Genomic DNA, 17,295 nt, shown 5'->3' with positions numbered 1-17,295 from the left:
CTAAGCTAAATGCTATCAGATCGTCACCGCACGTCAGAGCAATAAGGTGCATGCACTGATACGAGAGAGGTATGTATCAAATCGACTTAGTTAAGGGAATAACACAGTTTAAAATGAAAAGGTGGTGAAGTATCCCTTTAAATATGTTCACATAGAACAAGAGAGAGATATCATATTAGCTTTTTTATATAACATCACAAATAAGTGAACTGAGGTGAATTTTAAATATTTCCACCTTTGATTTGAGCAGATGCCATCATATGTGTCTTAAGCCCAAGTGCTTTATTTATTAAGAAATATTAGTTTTCTTTTCCCCCCTTACTCTAATCAAAACATGTTTTCACTGTTTTGTAAAATCCACTACTCCTAAACATGTTTTGTCTACCAGGAAAACAGCAAATGAATGAGCAAGTATTAGCAATCAGTTATGTTTTGTGGCATTAGTTGGTTTGTCTCACTTAACATTAGACTGACAAATTAGTGATGGTGATCACAGTGTTTTTATTAAACCTTGTCACATGATGTTTGTGAAGGCCCTGATTCATTTAAACTACATTTTGATTCTTCCATTGGTCGCATTAAAATTTCATATAGGTTGAAATTCAGGGTTTTCGTGCCCACCTTCATTAAGAGAAGAGGGAAACCATTCAGCGTGCTGTATTTCCCTTTCCCTTAATCAAATGTGGCTCGGTGCACCTCTGAGTAGAATGAGATTAAAGTCACACACGTTCTCCGTGGCTCTCTGGGGTTTCTCTTTGGCTCTGTTCAGGGATGGCAGGTGATGTAAGATGCTAGACTGGTAGAATGAGAAACGGGTCGACGAATCTTTGATAGAGAGTGCTGGAGGCCTAAATCACTTCCAGCTGCAGTGTGCTTTGAAGCTTTATGATCCAGCCACTCGTTCTCTTTCTTCCTCTTTCTCTCGCAACACACATTTTTCATATTTTCATACATATTTTCATATCATATTGTGTCTGTCCTGCACTTCTCAGTATATTTCACTCTCTTTACAGATTTGCTGGTCGGTGCATTTGGAGCGAGTAAGGTTGTGGCCTACAGGTGAGACATTTTACATTTTAAATGCACTACATACAACATTGTCATTACAATGGTGCATGTCACACATTCACATAAGTTGTAACACGCAATGGCCATTTTTGGTTTTGAGTTTTCTGTTTCTCAGCTTTCAGGGTGTTTTCACACTTGTGATTCGATTCACGTGGTCTGGACCAAAATATTTACTCCTGGTACGCTTAGTGTTCACATTGGCATTTTAACACCGAACCTAAAGATGCGAATGTAACAAACCCAATGGAATAGGGATATGTTCATAACCTGATTTGTCGGCTTTATTATGTATATTTCATGATGGTGTGCGGACCTTAATGCACTTGTCGTTTGTGCGTAGACATATGATGGTATTTTGACCTGCTCAAAACTCGTGAAGAGCTTATAAAATGTTTAAAGGAGTCAAAACAGCGGCAGGAATTCCTTGTCATTCACTTACACAAACAAAGACCTGTTGCGAGTCGACACGGTTCTACCTGTACCGAACTGTGATGGGCAACATCGTGACTATCATGAGAAAAAACAGGTATGCTTGAGCATTCTGCTTGGGTCACGTGACCCAGGCAAAATGCTCAAGCATACCTGTTTTTTTCTTTTGGAAGCAGACCAAGACCCATTTTTCCTGTGGTCTGGGCCTGCTTGTTTGGCGCACACCAGGGTTTGGATGGCAACGTTTGCACTTATTCAAATGAACCGCACTAACAGAATTGCCTCAGGGTTTGTTTTAATACACCAAATGTTTCAACACATCCTAAGTCTCAGCATTCAAATAATGCTAGTGCTCCAATGGCATTGTCCGAAATGATCATCTCTCACAAAATTGGCAAATCTTTTTCAACCACAGAAAAACATGTCGCAATACATTTACTTGGCAGGAAAAAAAGGAATAGAAGAGCAAATATATACAAAAATATATATTTTTTATATATCCACTTTTACATTATGTTATATCATATATTTTTTACCTAACCTGTTATTGGTGTCTTATTTATTTGAAGTATGTTTAATTAAAAATGATCAAAATCTGAAAAACTTTCTAGGACATTTTAAAAAATTTCATTTAAAAGTTTAGAGAACTCTAATAAGAAACAATAATTATGTAATTAGAAAGGATAGACTTTTTCATTCATTGCTAAAAAAATTAAATTTTCTGGGTCCTAGCTAATAGATAATAGATCATTTTTATGTACTTAAAATAAATGTTAGATATTATTTGTGTTTTTCTACAAATATATACACACTAGTTGTAGCAACACACACTTATTCTGGCCTAAACTCACCTACAGCTTTCACTACACACGTTTTTTCAATTAAAGTGAACGGCACAGAAAACACCTGTGTTTGAGGTTTGGCTGGAAGGTAACCTGATACACTTGAAATAGTTTTTCTCCGTTCCTCTATATGATAGTAACATATTTTCAAATTGCATAACAGACTATATTGTCTATAACAAATGACAATAACAAATGTCTAGCTTCATTATGCATTCATGAACAATTCTTCAGTTGTAGTTGACAGGAGTACAGTCAGCAAACATTATCTACAGACTTGTGGCAAGTTTAAGTAGCCAAGACTTCGATTGGGTGTTTCAGCTCAGGTTTCCCTCAGAAATGTTTCAAAATAGTCCCTTTTTCCTGCCTCAAAGCCACCAAAAACACACAGACGTATGAACATGCCCCAGCACACACTCTCACACACAAGCGGTGTCTCGGTGTCAGTGTTAAAGCGATTAGCTGTAGTGGGCTCTGGTGTATTTGTGTAAGCTAACATTTCCACTGTTAATCCAGTTTGAGTGCTAGTCTCAACAGAGTGAATGTGAGACCGGAGCAGAGCAGAGACTGACCTCATGTTAAGTTCTCATTTATTCAGCCTGTCTGATGTTTTATTAGACTCTGAATGTTTAGTTTCTCTTGGTTAAATGTTCTTTAAGTGATTCTTCATGTAATACAGTTTTACATTGAATGTTTATTCTATCTGACATATCACTGAAATAGGAGACCTGAGAAATAACTTCAAATAGCTTATTTAGCTAATCAGAAATGCTTTCTTCTTGCCGAACACTTTGAATATTCAGGTTTGCTAATAGAAAGATTTTTGTTGTGTTGGGAAAGTTAGCAAAATGGCAAAAGCTAGAAATAATGGCTAAATTTGCTCACGTTACATTTAAAGTCATTAAATCAAAATGGACACGATTTATTTTCTTAATGCATGTTCCTGTGATATTCATAGGTACATGTTATTCTACATAAAAAGAGAAATAAATAAAAAGCCTCTTGCCTGATATCATTTAGGCCATGTGAGCAATTGAATGTAGTTAACAGTCAAAGAGCTATATATTTTGATTTAAGAAACTCTTATTCACATTTAAAATGGCCACTTTATACAATCCAATCATTTCGAGATGGATAAAATAGGTTGCCATATATTTAATCATATGCAATAAAATCATATCAGTTATATAAGTAATTTTGTATTCGTTTTTATTCCAACTCTATTGTCTCTCAACAATGCCAGGGCAAGGCCAGTGGTCACTGTGAATGCTCAGCTGATTTTGATGCCCAGAATTCTCATCCCTGAAGACAAGTCCTGCCGCATGCCCAATTCTGATGACATGGTAACCTGGTAAGTGTTAACTGACGATTTATCTAGAGCTACTGAAGTACAGTTTCAGCTTCTGACACAAGGAGTGACTCTTATGTACTTCATGCTCATAAAAACAGAACATTTGAAGGTTCATGTTTTGATTTATCTCTTCTAGAAGTGTTCAGTTGTTGGGACAGATATTTGGATATTTAGTCCTGGTTAAGGGTAAACCAAAGCAGTCTAGGCCTAAGAGCTATGGCTGACTGGGAGGTTTTATATCCATGTGGTCTATGGTACCACATTACAGCAGTTTTTTCTTCTTCTCTGTGGTAAAACTAAGTGTTTCTGGAAGTCTCAATACATTCTTCCAAACCACACAAACATACACACAACCCTGCATTCTTACCCTGTATGTGGATGGACATTGTGTCCCACAAGCAGTTTTTGGGCTTTGTGACTGTAAACATACCAAATCTGTTTGTCTGCTTGGGGTGCATGTGCCTGTGTGTTAGGGTTGGCGTGTGGAAGAAAGGACTAGAGGTTTCGAAGAGACAAACGAAAGAACTAAACTGTGGAATTCTGCAATAACAAAATAGTAGCTTAGTAAAATAAATGTACAAACTGTGGTTGGAAATAGAGAGAGACAGAGAGAAATACTGAGACACAGATGAACACAGAGAGAAACTGAACAAGAACGGAGCATAAAAAGATCCAGAGGATTAATAAACACCACCATGGTTAAGGTTAAAACTACCTCTGTCTATCTAGAGTTTATTTGTTAGATTTTATTATGTATACTCTTCATTTAGACAACAAAAATATTAGCAAAAATGTTATCTTTAGGGGTACAACAGCTTGTCGATGGGGCAGTACCCTTAAAGGGGTGGTTCCGTGGTTTTTTTTCTAGGCTTGGTTGTGTTTATGGGGTGCAGTATAACATGTCTTAATACTTCATTTTTTTAAACGCTGTCTTTTTCTTATATTTTATCTTTATTCCACACCGCTGTCTCCACTGTCCTTTGAACGGCTCGTTTGCTTCCTGCTTCTATGAAGCCCATCCCTCCGAAAAATGCAATGGTCTTAGATTGGTTAGATGGCCAAATGTAGTTTCCTGTATTTTTATTGGCTGCAGTGCCAAGCACAGGTTGTCTGGAAACGTCACGCCCCTTACCATTACGGGCAGAAGTCACATCTTCGGTGACTAGCAAGGGTTTATGATGTAACCAACCCAGGAAGAAGCTCGCTGTTGTCCAAACCGGCCGTTTTTGTAGGCAATAAACTTCCTTATCTTTAAAAGACAATATCTCCATTTGCATTGAACTTTCAGCACTGTAACTTTGCAGATACTGTTTATGCTCAAGCAGCAACATTACACACTACCTAAAGTTAAAAAAGTGAAATCGCATGCAACCACCCCTTTAAAAGGACATCTTTGTACCTTATGTCATAATTGTACCTTAAGATACATATTGCTACTCTAACGTACAAATATGCATATTTTAAGAGTGAAAAAGATGTTCTTCTAGTATAATTTATTGGTATTTCAATATTTCACTAGTTTTTGGACCCATTAGTATGTAATAAATAAAAATAATAATAATATTAACTAGTGAAATGCTTCTGTTTTTGCATTTTTCTAATTGAATAATTAAAATTGTATTTATTTGATATAATATCATTTAACAATAATAACAGACAACACATATCACATCAAACATTACTCCACACGTCAACAAGGTCATACTGTACATAAAACAAATATAATAATTAAGAATTTTGTTAACTATAAATAATATTTTTGATGCAAGTTATATTTATTTGAAGGCAGTAATGCTTTATTAATGAAGGTTTACCAATAAAACACACAATGTACATGCAGAGTATAAAAGTGTGTTAGATGACTCATGTCAAACCACACACACACACAAGTGCCATTAATACAGTGAGGAGTGGGCAGTAATTACAGATGTCAGATGGGCTCCAGTGGGGTCAGAGCAGGGGTCAGCGGGGTCAACCTCTGGGCACTGCAGTGTTTGCATGTGTTGTAGGCCTGCGTGATTATACGTTTACCCTTGTCACGGGGGAGGAGAATTAACAAGGCATCATTAAATTAGTGGGGCCACTTCCTCCTCTAAATATGCATTCTCTCTCCCCTTCCTCTCTCACTGTACATCATACACATGACTTCTTCTATGTATTTTAAAATGCACTATACCTGGAGGGTTCATGGCAGGGTTTGCATGGTTAGAGCACAATGCACAATGCTGTATTCCATCAGGCATGGCCTCATGGGTATTTCGTGTTGTTCATGAGGCACAGCATCCAGCTGTTTATCGCTAATTTAAACTCAGACACGCTCAATGCTGTCTAAGTGTGTTTAGGGGGCCTAATGGGGTGTTACTGATTAGACATATTTGGGTTGTGTGGAATGCTATGCATCGGATTGGCCCGTTGAGCCAGTAAGACTGCAGTTGTGAGTCCCCGAGCACCGATATCATTACACGTTCAACATAACGGAAATACAGTTATTGAGCACCAGCTGGAGAGGTGTGAGCATGTTTCAATAAGTGGGTTTTTTCTGCGCTCTCACCTTACAGCTTGTGTGTGTGTGTGTAAAATGTTTGTAATGGAGTGTGTTTTGAATTGTCAGTCCCATATATAAGATATAGGCCCGTATTCGGGACATACTGTGCCGTGTGTGTGTGTGTGTGTGTGTGTGTGTGTGTGTGTAGTGAGGAAAGGATAGGACAGGCGTAAGGTGTAGAAAAAGGAAAATTCCATTAAATTATTAAATATTGAGGAGCACAGAGTACCTTACCGTTCCACATTCCATTCAGCTTCATGTAGGCTACAAACACTTCACTCTTATTAACAATCCTCTGCCTCTCTTTTGTCAACGTCACTTCAATTTTGTTCTTCTAATTTCTTCTCTCTCTCTTTCTTTCTTTCTCTTAGTCTGTCAGTAAATGTGTGTGCAAAGATCTCTGGGATTGGTATTCCTGATTATGTAGGTAAGTGCATTTTTTTTTTTGTATTAAATGCATTTTGTTTCAGTAAACTGATGAATTCTTATCAACAAATGTATTGAGGAAATGTATTTTGGGTGTGCTTCTCTGTATGTAAAAAAAAACTTAACGATCATACTTGAATATCTGTCTGCATTTAACCTGGCTCCGGAAGGATTGTTTCCCATTAATTTTCTCCACGCGCTTTAAAAAAAATTCTTAGTCTTTAACCAAACCAAATGGCTCCAAACGAATGACAATTTTTGATATAAATTGAAATGAGTGAAATTTTGCATAATTTTATGGCATTAGCCTTGACTGTAACATATAAAACTATTAATGATCAGCCATTTATTTTTATTATAAAATTATATTTAAATGATTTTTAAGATATTTATTACAAATTATTCAGATACTCTAAAGAAATCAATACTTTTACTCAACAAATATCTATTAAATGATCAAACGGGATAGAAAAGACTTTTAAATCATATTTTAAAGGATATCTTTCCTTTTTTCAAAGAATCCTGAAAAATAAATGACTGTTTACATATTAATCAGCCCAATTGTTTTTAACATTGATAATAAAAATAAATGATTCTTGAGCACCAAATTAGCATATTAGAATTGATTGGTAGATGTTGCTTTCGAATTGTGTAGTTCAATAGGGGGGGTCATGATATTAGTCTTGATGTTTTGACATATCAGAAGTCTTTGTACCATTAAGACATTCTGCAAGTTTCAAAGCTTAAACGTCCTCCTCATTATAAAAAAAGCTTTTATTTAATCAAGCTCGAAAAAACTATGGAAGCCTGTTTTCGCCACAAAATTTAAAAAATAAAAAGAGTAATTGCGACTTTTTATCTCAGATTTCTGACTTTTTTTTCTCACAATTGTGAGTTATAGTCACAATTCTGACTTAATAACTTGTAATTGTGAGGAAACGGGCTTCCATAAAAAACAGATTGTTCTGATATTGGATAACTTGTGATGTCACACGGCCTGCCTCCAGAGCAAGACACCAACGAATCATACATTATCACATCATTGGCCCCGCCCACTAGAATAAATACACTGGATGTGAGCATCATGTCAAAAGCAACTAGAACCCATTATAAAAATCTCTGATGCCGTCTGTAATTAAACCTGTTGACAACAGGTCAACTGGAAGAGAGAAGCTTTGACACACGTGTCCAGTTTAAACAGCTTGTTTGCGTCTCTGTACAGACTTCATAAGGATTTCAGCATTGGAAACAAGTGGATGGTTTATTTTAATGCCGTCCCGTGTTGCGTCTGAGGATTGCATTTTTGTTCATAGTATTTTTTATTTTATTTTTTTGTATTATAAGTGAACCCTTTAGGAACAGTTGTTGTTGTTGTTTACATCATAACCGCTGCATTTCAGAGCTCGTAGTATATTTTAAATATTGTTTATATAAGTTAATGAAAATTAATGAGACTTCCAAAACTCTAATGTTGCATAACAATGTCAGGCAAAACGAACGATTTTGTCACATAGTATACATTTTCTCTTGGTACTTGCTAAGATGTAGACATTTTAATAGTTTTCATTTATATGTGTTGTGCTCAGTGTGAGTTTGTGTGTCTCAGCACTTGTTAAACATCTGTATTTGGATTCAATAATGGCCAAAATGGAGAAGGTGCCAAACTCAGTTAAACCAACAGGCAATAAAAGCCTCTTTCCCAGCACTTCTGAACACAGGCCTGTTAAAACTCAGTGCATATGGTTTTGGAGATGACAAAGAACAGGTGTGGCTGTGTGCGTTCCTGTGCCTGTGAGAGTAACTCAGGCTGGTGTGTGTGAGGTGCACTATTTGATTGTTGTTCAGAAGCCCTAGTCATTAACCTTAGGAACGTGCAAGTTTTATGGTCCAAAACCTGTTTGGTCCGAGCAGAAATTGCAGGAGTTATACTCTGTAAATGTGAAACTAACAATAGTGTGCGCCTCTCTCTCTCTCTCTCTCTCTCTCTCTTCTCTCTCTTCTCTCTCTTCTCTCTCTTCTCTCTCTTCTCTCTCTTCTCTCTCTTCTCTCTCTCTCTCTCTCTCTCTCTCTCTCTCTCTCTCTCTCTCTCTCTCTCTCTCTCTCTCTCTCTCTCTCTCTCTCTCTCTCTCTCTCTCTCTCTCTCTCTCTCTCTCTCTCTCTCTCTCACAGCTCTGACAATGGACCTGCAGTTGGATTGGCTGAAGCAGCGTGGAGCAGTTAAGCGAATCTTGTTCATGGACACTCACCAGCACCAGAGAACCCAACAGTTAGTTCTGGGTCAAGAGGACCGCCAACATTGCCACAACTACTCTGTTTACCTGCGGGTAAGCCTAGTCCACACTCAGCACAGAGCATTGCTGAACTGGCCTCATTCCTCATGAAAAATTCCTGTTTTATCTTCACTACAAATGAACCCATGAGAAAGTTAATTATGAGCCAAACCAAGCTTCTATTACAACACGGCTCATCTGGATGGAATAAATGATATGAGAACCCCTCCGTGAGAGTGTGTCACAAAAATGAGACCAAAAATTATGTTGGGCCAAAGTGACACAGGGACCGAATGCAATTTGGGTGTTTATATGAGAACACAGGCCATGGGAAATACTTTTATTTGCCAGCTCAGTTTAAACTATGATAAAATCTCAGGCAACATGACCACTATGGTATATGGAAGAAGTAAAGCACAAACATTCAATAACATAATAATATAAATTAGATTATGTACAAAATATAATAATAATAATAATAATAATAATAAATATTATTATTATTATTATTATTATTATTATTATTATTATTATTATTATTATTATCATCATACATTTTAAAGTACTTATATTATTTTAATTATATTATATTTATTATATTAGTTATATTTATTATAATATATTATATTCATTATAATATATTATATATTTTTTTGGTATTACACTTTACTCTTTCAGTTTGAGTAACTGATTTGTGAAAATTGTTAAAAATTGTGAATTTGTGTCTGTTAATGTCCAAAATTTTCACATGCGTTTTTGTTTGTTCGTTGCATTTGTCAATCTAAAAATGTAAACATTTTATAACATTTTAGGCTGTATAACTAATTTTTTTGTGTGCAAACTGACCTTAACAATTAAGCATAGTTTCCACTGAAATTACCTGGAACAATTTGTCCCTGGAACATTGCTGTCTATGTTTCCATGACAGTCTAAAGTACCGTGAAGATTAGTGGGGTGACATAGGACTGCATGCGAGTTTCCAGAGCGCACCGGACTTCTTAATTCTGCAAATATACTTAATAAAGCTTGAACCTTTTCGTCAGTCGTATTTTTTAAACTTCATTATTAAGCAAACAACTCTCGCTGATGACTCTCGCAACAACTGACTTTTAGGTTGAAACAAAATGCTGGGTGAGCTCAACCAATCAGCATGTTCAATCGCCCAAGTCCCGGAAAAGTACTACCTTGCGAGCAGGGACATTTTAAGGGGGACATTTTTACCCGGAACTTCATTTAGACCCTGGTTCCTGCGGTCCTGCGGTCATAACAAACCGAGTACCACCCTAGTTCATGGGGAAAGTTCCTGCGCTGGAAATGAGTCTTTAGTTTGGATTCATGCAAATAATGTGTGTGTTTTGATGCAGCAGTCTCACATACTTTATCACAGCCTGGCAGCTTTTGTGTTCATAAGCTTTTCCTTCACAAATCATTTTTGTATTTCTGTTCAGAAACATAAACATACTTTTTCGAAACTTATTAAATTACTGTATTTATTGCCCTTGGCTCTCTGAGCCAAGCATGCTCATACAACAGCTGTGATTCAGTCAAACAGACTGAAGTCAAGATAAAGGTACGAAGATAATCAAAAGAGTAAATTGAAACTTGTCAATTCTGTTTGTAATCCACCTCTCTCTCTCTCTCTCTCTCTCTCTCTCTCTCTTTCTCTCTCTCTCGTGCGCATGCGTGGGCGTTTGTTGATTGAGTGGAGTTTGAATCAGAGCGCGACTGTGGAGTCCTTTCCAGTTTCAAAGGTCTGTTTACTTAAGTGTTGTTTCTCTCACGGGTTTTATCTAAGTATTCTTTTTCCTAATGTGTATGGTCACAAAGCACTGAACAAATTGTGGTGAAAGCAGGTTGTGTCAGTCAGCCAGTTTCTTAACTGGCTGCCATGGCGAATTCGGAGATGGGGAGTTACGAGCAACTCACCCGGCAGCATGGAATAAAAGTGCCGGTTGGAGTTGAGTGCTCCGTTGAAGAGTGTGTGTTAGCGGTAGGTGAGGTGGTTGGTCACAGTAGTGTGCGTTCGGCGTCTAGAATGAATGGGGCTGTTGTGTTATTTTTAGACAAAGTCGAAAAAGTGAATGCAGTGGTTGAACACGGGATCGATCTCAATGATAGTTTGATTAAGGTGTTTCCACTTGTTAATCCAGCGAGAAGGGTTTTACTTTCTAATGTGCCCCCGTTTATTAGTGATGACGCGCTGAAACGGGAATTGTCTCGATATGGACAGTTGGTTTCTGCGATTAAAAAAATTCCTCTGGGTTGCAAATCCCCGTTGTTGAAACACGTTGTGTCTTTCCGTAGGCAAGTGTTTATGATTTTGAGGAGTGATATTGATGAGTTGAATGTGGCATTTAAATTTAAAATTGACAGTTTTGATTATGTAATTTTTGCAACATCTGAGAGCATGAAGTGTTTCGGCTGTGGGAAAGTTGGGCATTTGGTACGCGTTTGTCCGGAAAAAAAGGTGTCAAATGGTACAGAAGATGAAACTGGTTCTCAAAGTCAGAATGAAGGGCAGAGTGTGGAAAAAGAAAGTGAAGTTGTAGGGGGTTCGGATTTGAGTGTGGACAAAGAAGAACCAGAAGGTAGTAAAGTAAAGGGAAGTGAGAAAAGAATAGATGATACAATGGATATTGAATTTGAAGAGATGGAGGGTGAAATTCTTAAAGAGGACGAAGCAGTATTTAAAATGCCATCAGTGAAAAGGAAGTCGAATTCTTGTGAGACACCAAGTACATCAAAGAAAAAGGCACAAGATGAGTCTGTCAGTAAAAGTTCTGATGAGGTTTTGAACGCAAGTGATTTTTCTGGCTCAGAAAGTGAGCGAGAATGTTCAGATGTTCAAGCTGAGGAACAAGATTATAGTGGTTACAGTTTGGAAAGAATGAAAAACTTCCTGCAGCGTACTAAAGGAATGAGGAATGTTGAAGCTGTAGACTATTTTCCTGATCTTTCTTTATTCATTGACTCAGCAAAAAGTTTAATGAAGCAAAAAGGTGAAAGATGTTTGTCAAATCCTGAGGTCTATCGTTTAAAAAAGATTGTGCAAAAAGTGCGTCCCCAAACAATGCATAATGATATGTCACAGGAATAACGGAGTTAAATGGACCTGGCTTTTTTTGGTGCTTTTATCCCTCATAATGAGTAATTTTAAAATATCTTCCCTGAATGTAAATGGGGCGAGGGATGCAGGCAAAAGAGCGCAGGTTTATGAGTTAATGAAATTAAAGAATATAGACGTCATGTTTTTGCAAGAAACTCATAGCACAAAGGACAATGAAGTTGAGTGGATGAAGGAGTGGGAAGGAAGGATTGTGCTGAGCCATAAGACTTCTCTTAGTGCTGGAGTGGCTGTTCTTTTTTCAAAGACTTGTCTACCAATATCGTATGACGTTTTAGAAATAATACAAGGTAGATTAATTAAGGTAACAGCAAAGTTTGAAAATGTTACTATGGAACTAATAAATGTTTATGCTCCTGTAAAATCAATGGAAAGAATGTTGTTCCTTGAAACTCTATGTGATAATCTAAAACAATGCAATATGGAAAGTTTTTTAGTATTGGGTGGTGACTTTAATTGTACAGGTAATGATTTAGATAGGAATCATATTGAGCCACATATGGCTTCAAGAAGTAAATTATTAAATATGATTAAAACCTGTCAGCTTTGTGATGTGTGGAGGAATTTTCATTGTAATGACAGGCAGTATACATGGGCACATGTGAAAGAAAAGTGTATTTCTTTAGCAAGATTAGATCGCTTTTATTGTTTTAAATATCAGAAACAATTTTTTAAGTCCTGTGAAATTTGTCCTGTTGGTTTCTCTGACCACTCAATGGTAGTCGCATGTGTTTTTATTAAATCTGTTAAAAATAAGAGTGCATACTGGCATTTTAATAGCGCTTTACTTGAAGACACTCATTTTTGTAAATGTTTTTCTGTTTTTTGGTTGGGGTGGAAATCTAAAAAGTCTTCCTTTATATCAATACAGCAATGGTGGGATATTGGGAAAGTGCAGATACAAAAATTTTGTAATCAGTACACTTTTAATGTAACTAGAGATATGGTTCAGTCTATAAGAAGTCTAGAGATGGATATCATAGAACTTCAGGCTTTAAATGAAGCCACTGCAAATCCAAACCAATTGCGGGCTCTTAAAGGAAAGAAAGGAGCACTAGCAGATTTATTAGGCACAAGGTCTCAGGGGGCGTTAGTTAGATCCAGATTTCAGAATCTTTCTGAAATGGATGCCCCGTCCAAGTTTTTCTTCAGTTTGGAAAGAAAAAATGGTCAAAGAAAAAGTATACAGTGTTTAAAGGCAGAAGATGGAAATGTTTTAACTGAGCCTTCAGATATTCGAAAAAGGGCTGTCAGTTTTTATAAGGAGTTGTATTCCCACAGTTCTGTGGATGGCCAGTTAATGGCTGAATTTGTGTCGGATCTTCCAAAAGTGAGTGAAGATTCATATACAGAACTGGAACGTCCGTTAACAATAGAGGAACTTTACAATGCTTTGCAGAATATGAAGAATGGCAAAGCACCTGGACTAGATGGGTTGCCTGTTGACTTTTATAAAGCTTTTTGGCATCTGTTGGGAGAAGATCTACTGGCAGTTTTAAGTGAAAGTTTGGAGAAAGGAAAAATGCCACTGAGCTGCAGAAGAGCTGTTTTAACTTTGCTGCCCAAGAAAGGAGATCTCAAGGAGCTAAAAAACTGGAGGCCAGTTTCTTTATTATGCACTGATTATAAGATTTTATCAAAATCTTTGGCAAACAGACTGAAGAAGGTAATTGGACAAGTTATACACTCAGATCAATCTTATTGTGTGCCTAATAGATCAATAGTAGACAATATTTCCCTGATTCGAGATGTTTTAGAAATCTCTAGATTGTTTGGGAAAAAATGTGGCCTAATTTCCCTAGATCAAGAAAAGGCTTTTGACCGGGTGGATCATACCTTTTTATGGTATACGTTTGAAACCTTTGGTTTTCCACCTGTGTTCACTGCCTTGATTAAAGTGCTCTATGAAGACATCGAAAGTGTACTGAAAGTTAATGGTGGTTTGAGTAGCCCTTTTAAAATACAAAGGGGTATTAGACAGGGATGTGCCTTGTCAGGCATGCTTTACTCAATCGCAATTGAACCCATGCTAAATAAAATTAGGACTCTTTTAGATGGTTTTACATATGGGAGTTCTTTTCCACCTATAAAACTGTCTGCATATGCAGATGACGTTTTAGTTTTAACCAGTGGACAGGATGATATTGATAAGCTGGTTAATATTGTTAATAATTATGCAAATATTTCATCTTCAAAAGTTAACTGGGCTAAAAGTTCAGCATATAGTGTTGGAAAATGGAATAAAGGAGAACTGGTTTTACCAGGTGAAATGGTGTGGTCACAGAGAGGCCTCAAATATCTTGGAGTTTTTTTGGGTGATGAAATAATAATGCAAAGAAACTGGGAAAATATTCTTGAAAATGTAGAAGGAAGATTGGGAAGATGGAAATGGCTTTTACCCAAAATGTCATTTAGAGGGAGAGCTTTGATTATTAATAATATAGTAGCCTCCTCTTTATGGCACAGGTTAGCAGTTTTAGAACCCCCTGTAGGGGTTTTGGGAAAAATACAGATCAAGTTGACTAATTTCTTTTGGGATCGATTACATTGGTTACCACGAAGTGTTCTTTATCTTCCAAAGGAAGAAGGTGGTCAAGGAGTTGTTGACCTGATAAGCAGGAAAGTAGCTTTTAGACTTCAGTTTGTTCAAAAGTTTTTATACAGTCCAAGTATATCATGGTTTGGACCAACATGTTGCCTTTTAAGTAAGGTTGGAGGGTGGAATTTAAGAAGAAATATCTTTTGGACAGATTGTTGTAGTTTTAATTTGAAGTTTATTTCTTCCTTTTATGAGAGTGTAAGAAAAGCATGGTGTACTATACAGGTTAAAAGATCATTGTCATATAAGTCACTGTTTTGGTTTCTGGAGGAACCGTTGGTTAATGGTGCTCGACTGGATTTATGTGGAAATACAAATTCATGGTTGTTGCAACTTTTAACAAAAGCCAAAATTGTTCAAATGAAAGACTTGATAGAAGTGGCTGGTATCGGGTTGGACAATGTTGATGCACTTGCACAGAGACTTGAAATAAAATCAACAAGGAGAGTCCATTTTATATTGAAGAACTTCAGAGGAAATTTAAATGAAGAAGACTGGAATTTTTTATCAAGTAAGACACTTCCTGATAATACGGATCTTTTTCCTTGTATGGTGATCTCTAAAAGTGCAATAGAAAATGAAAATGTTTTTATGAACTCTGACGATTTGAGAGACATAAGTTTTGATACAATAGGAGGAAAGAGTTTATATAAAGTTTGTGTAAAGGTGTTAAATAAAGAGAAATTGAAACGAATGGATACACCGTGGAGAGATCATTTAAGTGTTGATTGTGAAGTTAAACCTGTTTGGGCCTCTTGTTACAAACCACCATTGACTAAAAATGTGGGTGATCTTCAGTGGCGCATTTTACATGGAATTGTTGCTATAAATGCTTTTATTTCAGTATTGAACCCAAGTGTGCAAGATCAATGTCCTTTTTGTGGTGAAAGAGAAACCATTTTTCATTGTTTTATGCATTGTGAGAGATTAAGACCCTTGTTTGTTTTATTGGAGATTTTATTCTCAAAAGGTAATGAAATGTTTACAATGATTGTGTTTATTTTTGGTTTTAAAGATTGTAAAGAAAAAAGGAAGAAAGGACGGTTGTTAAATTTCCTCTTAGGTCAAGCCAAAATGGCAGTTTATATTAGTAGGAAATATAAAATTGCTCATGGTAATAGTAAAAATATTGAATTGTTGTTTAAGGGGCTTATAAAAGCAAGGATAAAGCATGATTTTATCTTTTACTCGCACATGAAAAAATTGGAACTTTTTGAAGAGGTTTGGAGTGTAGAAAGAATGTTGTGCTGGATTGAAAATGAAGCATTACACTTTGTTGAAGAATTTGACTAATTTAAATATGCCTAATATGTGAATTATGTATTTTTGTTTTTTATGTGATGATGTCTTTTGTATCTGATGAGGTTGTGTAGTAAATAAAAGTGTTGTTAAATCTCTCTCTCTTTCTCTCTCTCTCTCTCTCTCTCTCTCTCTCTCTTTTGTTTGATCCTTCTCTGTTTGTGTGTAGGATGAGGGAGAGTTTAGGGATAAACTGAGTCCTATCAGCGTGGCACTGAACTACAGCCTGGACCGGAACTCCTCTCCACCTGGCCTACAGCTGCGGCCCATTTTAGACCACTATAGCAAGACATTCCACCATGAGCAGGTTTGCATGCAACATAACTGTTTAGTGAGAAACTGCATGTTTGTATCATATTAAATTAATTAAATGATGCCATGACATGCAGGGTTTACAACAAGACAACATCTTGTTGTCTGATTTAAACAGTAAACAGTTAAATAGAGATTTAAAAAAGACATAAGTTAATTTCAGTGAACAAACAAACCCAAAGACGGAAAAAGAAAATATTTTTTCTATCGTCTCCCTTAGGCAAACATCCTATTGGACTGTGGAGAAGACAACATGTGCATCCCAGATCTTAAACTTTCCGCTAAAATGTGAGTCTGTGGATTATGCGTACATGTTTATCCATCGAAACAGCTGTTTATATATTTGTTATAATGTATGTGCTGTGTTGTATTATGCATTTTCTGTCTATGTTTTAATAGCATGTTGTTTCTTGGATTTTAGCCTCATACATATATATTAAGAAGCGATTTTAAATGCATATTAAAACATTTTTTTTTTACAGGGATCAAACAGAACTTATAATCGGGGATGACAACTTGCTTATGTTAACCATTAACACAGCCAATGAGGGTGAGGGGGCGTACGAGGCGGAGCTTCATGTGACCCTCCCACCAGAGGCGGACTATATTGGTGTGGAGCGCAGGCGTGAGGTAAACAACATTTTCCTGTTATCATTTTTTACATATGTGTACCAGTTCCTTCCAATCTTTTGTGTCAAACTTTTTCCATATCTATCTATCTATCTATCTATCTATCTATCTATCTATCTATCTATCTATCTATCTATCTATCTATCTATCTATCTATCTATCTATCTATCTGTCTATCTGTCTATCTATCTATCTGTCTATCTGTCTATCTATCTATCTATCTGTCTGTCTGTCTGTCTGTCTGTCTGTCTGTCTGTCGTTCTATCATTCTATCTATCTATCATTCTATCTATCTATCGTTCTATCTATCAACAATTCAACATTAAGTGTTTGTCTTGACAAAATCTTAGCTACTTTCTTGTGACACCGACATGAGAACCAATGAGGTCTGCTCTAAAGC

The 17,295-nt window shown here is 36.5% G+C and overlaps 1 protein-coding gene across 1 annotated transcript in view; it reads left to right on the top strand.

Moving 5' to 3' along the window:
- Positions 1 to 17,295, top strand: part of itga8 (integrin, alpha 8) — a 47,839-nt gene that overhangs the window by 29,491 nt on the left and 1,053 nt on the right. The window contains exons 14-20 of the mRNA XM_067449455.1: positions 1,014 to 1,059; positions 3,583 to 3,690; positions 6,607 to 6,662; positions 8,831 to 8,985; positions 16,123 to 16,260; positions 16,486 to 16,553; positions 16,748 to 16,895. Of these exons, the coding sequence (XP_067305556.1) occupies positions 1,014 to 1,059; positions 3,583 to 3,690; positions 6,607 to 6,662; positions 8,831 to 8,985; positions 16,123 to 16,260; positions 16,486 to 16,553; positions 16,748 to 16,895 (719 nt within the window). The remainder of the gene's footprint in view (positions 1 to 1,013; positions 1,060 to 3,582; positions 3,691 to 6,606; positions 6,663 to 8,830; positions 8,986 to 16,122; positions 16,261 to 16,485; positions 16,554 to 16,747; positions 16,896 to 17,295) is intronic.

Source organism: Pseudorasbora parva, chromosome 7 (genome assembly GCF_024679245.1).
Source record: "Pseudorasbora parva isolate DD20220531a chromosome 7, ASM2467924v1, whole genome shotgun sequence".
Classification (NCBI taxonomy): domain Eukaryota; kingdom Metazoa; phylum Chordata; class Actinopteri; order Cypriniformes; family Gobionidae; genus Pseudorasbora; species Pseudorasbora parva.
The sequence above is the reverse complement of the archived record's forward strand: the minus strand, read 5'-3'. Positions and strand labels throughout refer to the sequence as shown.